Genomic DNA, 10,736 nt, shown 5'->3' on the forward strand with positions numbered 1-10,736 from the left:
TACAACAGCTAACCTCCTAGAATCAGAATCTTGTGATGTCACAATGAAGGCCTCATTGCCATGACAACCAACAGAAGCTCTCATGTGTAATCAAATGCTGGAACAATTCACCTTTTTTAACCTATGCAGCAGTCATACCAAATATTTACATTGAATCCATGTAACCACAATTTTTATTCAAATAAAATACTCTACCTCATTTCAAATGGTTGACCATTCGTAATACAGGTGTTTTGCCTATTTCAAAGTGAATATGTTTTAGATATCACAACTAGCATCCAGGTTTACTAGGTTATTTGTTTGATCTCAGCCTACCACTAATGTAAATGTTTCTCATCATCCTCTTCATCATTAATATAATATTTAGGCTACCTTACTACAGTAAAACAAGTCTTCCATAGACTATGACACCTCAGTAACATAGTTCCAACAAAGAAATGAGGGTTCAAGAAAATATCTCTCTTCAACGGCCTCAGCTATTAGCCAAATGATCAACAAGGTCAAATGCAGCACTACAATCAAGAAGCAGCTCACCCACAAGTTTATCTTGGTCAAGTGACCTGAGCCATTGATGGGTTAAATCAACTAGAGCTGTTGCAGTTGAGGGATCTTTACGGTAGGCATGCTGGTAGAGAAATAAGATGTGCTGGATGTGTAATTATCTAGGCCTAAAACATTTGGTTGAAGAGTAGGTGTCCCTGAATTCTTGTATTGTAGTTCAATAAATTATTAATTAAGGAAATCAATATCAGCTGACAATTGAACAGAAGTTTTAGACCTGCCAGCAGGTCCCTTTGTTTAAAAACGTGTTTGAAATGTTTCTTATCCATGTCTTTCCAGTTGATCTAACCAATCAGACTCAAAAGCATCACACATTCCTCCATTCATTCCCATCTATCATATTCCTGGGGCTTAGCCCCACATTTTTAGCAAAAAACTGGCTGTCCTGTTTTGCATGTTATTTTGACATTAATACATGTCACATATCAGTTTGCAAACAATGTAAAATATATATACAGTATCAGTCAAAAGTTTGGACACACCTACTCATTCAAGGTTTATTTTCTCTTTTTTTTCTACATTGTAGAATCATAGAGAAGACATCAAAACTATGAAATAACACATATGGAATAATGTAGTAAGAAAAAAAGGGTTAAACAAATTAAAATATGTTTTATATTAGAGATTCTTCAAAGTAGCCACCCTTTGCCTTGATAACAGCTTTGCACACTCTTGGCGTTCTCTTAACCAGCTTCATGAGGTAGTCATCTGGAATGCATTTTAATGAACAGGTGTGCGTTGTTAAAAGTTAATTTGAGGAATTTCTTTCCTTAATGCGTTTGAGCCAATCAATTGTGTTGTGACAAGGTAGTGGTGGTATACAGAAGATAGCCCTATTTGGGGAAAAATTTCCATTTTATGGCAAGTTCAGTTCAATAAAGCAAAGAGAAATGACAGTCCATCATTACTTTAAGACATGAAGATCAGTCAATCAGGAAAATGTCAAGAACATCAAGCGCTATGATGGAACTGGCTCTCATGAGGACCGCCACAGGAAAGGAAGACCCAGCGTTACCTCTGCTGCAGAGGATAAGTTCATTAGAGTTACCAGCCTCATAAATTGCAGCCCAAATAAATGCTTCACAGAGTTCAAGTAACAGACACATCTCAACATCAACTGTCCAGAGGAGACTGCATGAATCAGGCCTTCATGGTCGAATGTCTGCAACGAAACCACTACTAAATGACACCAATAAGAAGAAGAGACTTGCTTGGGCCAAGAAACACAAGAAATAGACTTTAGACCAGTGGAAATCTGTCCTTTGGTCTGATCAGTCCAAATTTGAGATTTGGTTCCAACCGCCGTGTCTTTGTGAGACGCAGATTAGGTGAACGGATGATCTCCGCATATGTGATTCCCAGCCTGAATCATGGAGGAGGAGGTGTGATGGTGTGGGGGTGCATTGCTGGTGACACTGTCTGCGATTTATTTAGAATTCAACCATTCTTACAAGCATGGCTACCACAGCATTCTGCAGCGATCCGCCATCCCATTTAGTTTGTGTTTAGTGGAACTATAATTTGTTTTCAACAGCACAATGACCTAACACCTCTAGGCTGTGTAAGGGCTATTTGACCAAGAAGGAGAGTGATGGAGTGCTGCATCAGATGACCTGGTCCACAATCACCCGACCTCAACCCAATTGAGATGGTTTGGGATGAGTTGGACCGCAGAGTGAAGGAAAAGCAGCCAACAAGTGCTCAGCATATATGGGAACTCCTTCAAGACTGTTGGAAAAGCATTCCAGGTGAAGCTGTTTGAGAGAATGCCAAAAGTGTACAAAGTTGACATCAAGGCAACGGGTGGAAACTTTGAAGAGTCTCAAATATAAAATATATTTCGATTTGTTAATTATAGATAAAACGTATCGTTGCTCAACGGCCATTGGACATTATCATCAAGTTGGAAATCGCAAATTCAACAATGAGTGGTTTGGAAGGAATCAGTCGCTAACTGCAAGAATTGCAATGCAGTCATTAGCCTGCTATTCACTGGAGTGGCTGTGTAGTCCCAGATCTAAAATTAAGGGTCTCTTTTCCTAGTTCAAAATTATAAACAATCAACATTGGCCATGCTGTCAGTGAGGCATGATTTGTGCAGCGCTCTAAACAACTGTTAACTCGGAACTGCAAAATCTGACTTTAGTAAGTTCAAGACAACTGGGAACTCGGGAAAAATGATCTACGACTGGGAAAATACATTTTGAACTTTCATCCAGCTCGGAATTGTAAATTCGGAAGTCAGGCCTCATTCTAGAGCTACGTCCTGAAGATCACTGACGTCATCATGATTCATGCTTTTTGTTGTTGTTGAGTTCCCAGTTTTCTTGAATGCACCATGAATCCAGAAAATGCCAGACTTTGATGACAAAGTTTGGTGACAAAATTTGCCGAAGATGGACCGCCGCGCCACCTTCCTGTTCAAGTGAGCACAGCACAACAAGGTGAGTCCAAAAATGTCTTGTATGCTGCTACATAAATTAAGTAATATGGCAGGGAGCTATATATATACCGTAGCTAAGAAAGTAAGCTGTTAGTAGCCCATGTGCCTCACCGAATGAATGAACTATTTCGCTGCCAGACAAGGCTCAGCTGATAGCCAGGTATAGCAGTGGTAAGGTGTTGGGACAGCTTTATGTAGGCTCGAACAGTTTGTGGGCACCGTTTTTCACCCTTATAGTGCAATTCATGTATTGTTTAGTGTTGTGTAGTGGCTTTGTTGGCATGCATCCAACATTTTTTTTTCTTTGCCCCACCAAGATTTACAAGCTGAAATCGCCTGTCACGTCCTGACCATAGTAAGTGGTTATTTTCTATGGTAGAGTAGGTCAGGGCGTGTGTTTTTCTAGGTTTTCTATTTCTATGTTTTAGTTCTAGGTTTTCTATTTCTATGTTGTTGTTTTTTGGGTTGATCTCCAATTGAAGGCAGCTGGTCCTCGTTGCCTCTGATTGGAGATCATATTTAAGTAGGGGTTTTTCTTCCTGGGTTTTTGTGGGTAGTTGCATTCTGTTTAGTCTCTGTACCTGACAGAACTGTAAGTCGATCGTTTCCATTTGTTATTTTGTTATTAGTGTTTTGAGTTAATAAATATCATCATGAGCACTCAACACGCTGTGTTTTGGTCCCCTCTATACCATGCCCGTTACATCGCCACTGATCATATTCCCATCTATCATATTCCTCTCTATGATATTCCCACTATAATATTCCTCTCTATCCTATTACCCTTTATCATATTCCCTATATATCATATTCCCCTCTATCATATTACACTCTATCATATTCCATCTATCATATTCCTTATATATCATATTCTCCTCCATAATATTCAACTCTATCAAATTCCCTCTATCATATTCCCCTCTATCATATTCATCACTACCATATTCCTCTCTATCATATTCCCCTCTATCATATTCATCACTACCATATTCCTCTCTATCATATTCCTCTCTATCACATTCACCTCTGTCATATTCCTCTCTATCATATTCCTTTTCTATCATATTCCTTTTCTATCATATTCCCCTCTATCATATTTTAAGGCCCGATCCCGGAGATGAGAAGCAGGTACGGGGAGTCAAACATTTAATCGGGAACAGACATAGAACAAGACAGTAACATTGTCAGCACACGGGTAAACAATGACATATGACAATCAGTTCAGAAGCAGGGATCAGAGCGGGGAACCCAACAGATATTGGGAATGTAATGACAGAGGTTATTTAGTCCAGGTGAGTCCAATAATCGCTGACGGTGGGAAGGCAGGTGTGTGTAATGATGATGGCAGGAGCGAGCAATGCTGGGGATGCTGGCGCCCTGTAGAGACAGGGGGCAGGCGTGACATATATTACACTCTATTATATTCCCCTCTATCATATTCCTCTCTATTATATTTTCCTCTATCATATTCCCCTCTATCATATTTGCTTCTATCATATTCCCTCTATCAAATTCATCTATATAACTTTCCCATCTACCATGTTCCCCTCTATCATATTCCTCTCTATCAAATTCCCCTCTATCATATTCCTCTATATCATATTCCCTATATATCACATTCCCCTCTTTCATATTCCCCTCTACCATATTCCCTCTATAATATTCCCCTCTATCATTTTCTTCTCTATTATATTCTCTCTATCATATTCCCCTCTATCATATTTTTCTCTCTCAATTTCCTGTATCACATCCCTCTATCATATTCCCCTCTATCATATTCCCTCTACCGTATATCTCCATATTATATTCCTCTCTATCATATTCCCTTCAATCACATTCCTCTTGATCAAAATCCTCTTTCATATTTCCCTCTATCATATTCCCCTCTATTATATTCCCCTCTGTCATATTCCTCTCTATTATATTCCTCTCTATCATATTCCCCTCTTTCATATTCTCTCTATCATATTCCCTCTATAATTTTCCAATCTATCATATTACCCTCTATCATATTCGCTATATATCATATTCCCCTCTATCATTTTCGTCTCTATCATATTCCTCTCTATCACATTCCGCTCTGTCATTTTCCTCTCTATCATTTTACCCTCTATCATATTCCTTATATATCATATTCCCCTCTATCATATTCCTCTATCATATTCCCCTCTATTATATTCCCCTCTGTCATATTCCTCTGTATTATATTCCTCTCTATCATATTCCTCTCTATTATATTCCTCTCTATCATATTCCCCTCTTTCATATTCTCTCTATCATATTCCCTCTATAATTTTCCGATCTATCATATTACACTCTATCATTTTCGTCTCTATCATATTCCTCTCTATCACATTCCGCTCTGTCATTTTCCTCTCTATCATTTTACCCTCTATCACATTCCTTATATATCATATTCCCCTCTATCATATTCCCCTCTTATTACATTCCTCTATATTATATTCCTCTGTCATGTTCCTCTCTATTGTTTTCCTCTATATCATATTCCTGTATTGTCCTATATTTTAATATAATGTATTTATATTTTTAATCCCAGCCCCCATCCCTGAAGAAAGCCTTTTGCCTTTTGGTAGGCCACCATTGTAAATAAGAATTTGTTCTTAACTGACTTGCGTAGTTAAATAAAGGTTAAATGAAATAAAATAAATAAAATATCAGACATATCATATTCCTCTGTATCACATTCCTACTATCATATTCCTCTCTATATCATATTCCTCTCTATCATATTCCCCTTCATCAGATTCCCCTCTATCATATTCCTACTATCATATTCCTCTCTATATCATATTCCTCTCTATCATATTCCCCTTCATCAGATTCCCCTCTATCACATTCCTCTGTATCACATTCCTACTATCATATTCCTCTCTATATCATATTCCTCTCTATCATATTCCCCTTCATCAGATTCCCCTCTATCATATTCCTACTCTCATATTCCTCTCTATCATATTCCTCTCTATCATATTCCCCTTCATCAGATTCCCCTCTATCATATTCCTACTATCATATTCCCCTCTATCATATTCCTCTCTATCATATTCCTCTCTATCATATTCCTCTCTATCATATTCCTCTCTATCATATTCCCCTTCATCAGATTCCCCTCTATCATATTCCTACTATCATATTCCCTCTATCATATTCCTCTCTATCATATTCCCCTTCATCAGATTCCCTCTATCATATTCCTACTATCACATTCCTACTATCATATTCCTCTCTATATCATATTCCTCTCTATCATATTCCTCTGTATCACATTCCTACTATCATATTCCTCTCTATATCATATTCCTCTCTATCATATTCCCCTTCATCAGATTCCCTCTATCATATTCCTACTATCATATTCCTCTCTATCACATTCCTCTGTATCACATTCCTACTATCATATTCCTCTCTATATCATATTCCTCTCTATCATATTCCCCTTCATCAGATTCCCCTCTATCATATTCCCCTCTATCATATTCCCTCTATCATATTCCTCTGTATCACATTCCTCTGTATCACATTCCTACTATCATATTCCTCTCTATATCATATTCCTCTCTATCATATTCCCCTTCATCAGATTCCCTCTATCATATTCCTACTATCATATTCCTCTCTATATCATATTCCTCTCTATCATATTCCCCTTCATCAGATTCCCCTCTATCATATTCCTACTATCATATTCCCCTCTATCATATTCCTACTATCATATTCCTCTGTATCACATTCCTACTATCATATTCCTCTCTATATCATATTCCTCTCTATCATATTCCCCTTCATCAGATTCCCCTCTATCATATTCCTACTATCATATTCCCCTCTATCATATTCCTACTATCATATTCCTCTCTATATCATATTCCTCTCTATCATATTCCCCTTCATCAGATTCCCCTCTATCATATTCCTCTCTATCACATTCCTCTGTATCACATTCCTACTATCATATTCCTCTCTATATCATATTCCTCTCTATCATATTCCCCTTCATCAGATTCCCCTCTATCATATTCCTACTATCATATTCCCTCTATCATATTCCTACTATCATATTCCTCTCTATATCATATTCCTCTCTATCATATTCCCCTTCATCAGATTCCCCTCTATCATATTCCTACTATCATATTCCCTCTATCATATTCCTCTCTATCATATTCCCCTTCATCAGATTCCCCTCTATCATATTCCTACTATCATATTCCTCTCTATATCATATTCCTCTCTATCATATTCCCCTTCATCAGATTCCCCTCTATCATATTCCTACTATCATATTCCTCTCTATATCATATTCCTCTCTATCATATTCCCCTTCATCAGATTCCCCTCTATCATATTCCTACTATCATATTCCTCTCTATATCATATTCCTCTCTATCATATTCCCCTTCATCAGATTCCCCTCTATCATATTCCTACTATCATATTCCTCTCTATCATATTCCTCTCTATCATATTCCCCTTCATCAGATTCCCCTCTATCATATTCCCCTCTATCATATTCCCTCTATCATATTCCTCTCTATCATATTCCTCTCTACCCTCCATCCACTCCCCCTCCCTTTCCGTCCTCCTCATCTCAGCACAGCTCCGCTCCATCGGGTAGATTTGGAATTCAACATTTTAACATTGCAACACTCCCCAGATTTGTGAAAAGTAAACATTGTGTGTTTATACTGTGTTATACAGTATGCCTTGACAAAAATTAAACAGAGAGTAAACCTTATTTATTGAATTTTTTTATTCCTTTTTTCAATGCACGCAAAAATAAAGTTTCCCTCCCTGCTCTATCTCTCTATTAACCAGTCTACTCATCCATCTTCAAGCTTTCATCCCTTCCCTGCTCTTCTATCACCCTCTCAGTTCCACCTCCAACTGGCTCACTCTTTTTCTTCTTCTCCAGTCTCTTCCTCTCCTCTTTCCTCATCTTTTCTCTCTTCTTCTCCTCCTTTTCTTGAATCTTTCTCTCCATCTCCAGGAACTCAGCTTGAGCTTTCTCTCTCTTTTTCAGCTCCTCAGAACACTTCTTCTCTTTCTTAATCCTGTCTTTCATCATGTCATTATGTATCTTCATCAGCCCCTCTAACCTCTTTTTCTCTGCCTTGTCCTCCTCTTTTCTTTCCTTCTCTCTCTTTTTCTGTTCTAACTTCTCCCTCTTTTTCTCAGCCTTCATGACTTTCTTCTGCTCTTTCTCTCTCTCTTTCATCTCTTTCTTCTCCCTCTTTTTTTGCTCCTCCTCCTTGTTTTTCATCTCCTTTCTCTCTTTCTCGTCATCTTTCAACTTCTTATTCAGTTTCTTATTTTCCTCTTTTTCCTCCATCTTCAAAAATGGGATTTTCTGCATGTGGTTCCTGACCAGAAAGCCCACTCTTCCCAGGATGGTCTCTGCTCTCTCTGATGAAACCATCCCATTGGAGCTCTTGGAATGGGCACAGTCCGCATCACACTTCAACCCCTCCCTCGGTCTCACCTCCTCCTGGACGCTCCTCTCTTCACTCTCAATGTCAATGCCTATCCTATAATCCTGACAGGAAGACATTGATTCTAGATGTAATATTGTTCCAATGTGGCACATTCAATACACATTTGAGTGATCAACATACAATGATGGCCTCATGGGGCACACAATTTGGAGGACAGTAATTAAGGTCATTTGTTTTTTGTATCCCCATTATATATTCCAAAACCCATAAATGTTAACCCTAGTGAGGGGTGATGTTTCATACTATGAGCAAAGAGCAGCAAGTTTGGGTCAATTCCAGTCAATTCAAGAAGAACTCTAAAATTCCAATTCTCTTCAATGCTTTGAATTGAAATGGAACTGACCCCCAACCCTGTAGGGTAGTAGTGTAAAATAGGACACCTACCTTTGTCTCTTCCAGGGTCCAGGTCCTGGGTTCATCATTGTGGGTTGACAGAGTTAAGTTAGCATCTGGGTCCAGCTGGTGAGCGTGAGTGCAGAGATACACCTCCTTAGTAGTGCCCCTCCCTTTCTGATTTGGATCATTGTGGTCTTTGTCATGGATGCATGCCAGGCTTGGATGAGGTGCTAGGACAGGGTTTTTATCACCTATCAGTTCCTCTCTCTTGACAGTGGATGAAACTGCACTTTCCTCTGTGTCAACTAAGCGCTCTGTGTTGTCCTCAACTGTCTCCCATAGCTGTTTGTGGTCAATGCTGTGGGTACAGGGCAGCCTTAGAGGCAGTGCTGCGGGTGCAGGAGGACTTTTACCAGCCAAAAACTCCTCTTGGAGGACAGTGGACACGGAAACAGCTGCTTCCCGCGCAACTATCGTCTCCTCTGGCTGCTTATGGTCATTGTCCAAAATGTGTGACAAGCTTGGAGGCAGCCTTGGAGCAGGGCTTTTATCACCCAACAGGTCCTCTCCCTGGACAATGGATGTGCCTACAGTGATCTCTGTGGCAAGGGAGGACTCATTGGCGTCCTCTTTTTTCTCCTTGGTCAGTTTGTGGTCAGAGTCACGGATACATGGCGAGCTTAGAGGCAGTGCTCCAGGGTCAGGAGGGCTTTGAATAGCTGCCATGTCCTCCTTTAGGTGAGTGGACACATCATTGGTTGTTCCACTGGCAACTGGACACTTGTTGGTTCCCTCTACTGCCGACCCCGGCAGTTTGTAGTCAATGTCAAAGACACGTGACAGACTTGGAGGCAGCATTGGGACAGGGCGTTTAGCTGCTGATCTGCCCACTCCATCAACAGTAGCTGTACCTGAAGTGTTCTCTGTAGCACCTGAGACCTCATAGGCATCCTCTACTGTCTGCTCTGGTGGCATGAAGTCACCGTCAAAGACTGATGGCAGGCATGGAGTCAGCACTGAAAGAAGACTTCTAGCTGCCCATCGGTTCTCTGTCTTGACAGTGGCCGTGCCTGCAGTAGCCTCTTTGGCAACTCGGTACTCTGTGGCGAAAACAGCAGGCTGGGAGGTTTCCGGGACATTGAATGATTTGCCAATGAACCGCTGAGCCAGTGGTGGGAGGGAGAAAGGATAGAATCTGTCCTCTTCCTTGATATTAGATTTTGCCACTGGAGCAACTGAGACCTCAGTGGTTCCCTCTAATGTCTGCTGTGGTGGCATGGAGTCATCGTTAAAGAAGTGTGGCAGGTATCGATGCAGCATTGAGGAAAGATGTGTATCTGTCGATAAGTCCTCTCTTTTACCAGTACGTACATCTGCAGTGGCCTCTGTGGCAACTGGGCACTCAGCAGGGACAAAGTATGAAAATACAATGAACCGCTGTGCCTCCTGAGCGCGTATGGCCAATTGAGATGGGGGATGTAACATGGTTGGTATAGGCCTCCGATTGGTGAAAGACAGTGGTGGGAGGGAGTCAATACAGGGAGCCATGAACTCAGTGAGTGGACGGTTGGTCACATCTCTCACATTCTGCGGGAGAAAAAAAACAGACATTTTGAAAGTGATCACATTCAGTACATAGATACTTTGTGAGTCAATGCTATTTACTTATACATCACATATACAGTGCCTTCGGAAAGTTTTCAGACCACTTCACTTTCCCCACATTTTGTTACCTTACAGCCTTATTCTAAAATTGATTAAATCATTTTTCCCCTCATCAAGGTACACACAATACCCCATAATGACAAAGCAAAAACAGAATTGTTCCAAATTCATCACACATTTCTTTTGAAATATCACATTTACATAAGTATTCAGACCCT

The 10,736-nt window shown here is 40.0% G+C and overlaps 1 protein-coding gene across 1 annotated transcript; it reads right to left on the bottom strand.

The window, feature by feature from the left end:
* Nucleotides 1–7,797: 7,797 nt before the first annotated feature.
* Nucleotides 7,798–10,419, bottom strand: LOC123728064 (uncharacterized). Its single transcript, XM_045698600.1, has 2 exons — nt 8,902–10,419; nt 7,798–8,558 (listed from the first exon to the last, which is right to left on the bottom strand). The coding sequence occupies exons 1-2, from the start codon at nt 10,399–10,401 to the stop codon at nt 7,842–7,844; spliced, it is 2,217 nt and encodes a 738-aa protein (XP_045554556.1). The 5' UTR covers nt 10,402–10,419; the 3' UTR covers nt 7,798–7,841.
* Nucleotides 10,420–10,736: the final 317 nt, after the last annotated feature.

This window comes from Salmo salar, chromosome ssa17, assembly GCF_905237065.1.
Source record: "Salmo salar chromosome ssa17, Ssal_v3.1, whole genome shotgun sequence".
NCBI lineage: Eukaryota > Metazoa > Chordata > Actinopteri > Salmoniformes > Salmonidae > Salmo > Salmo salar.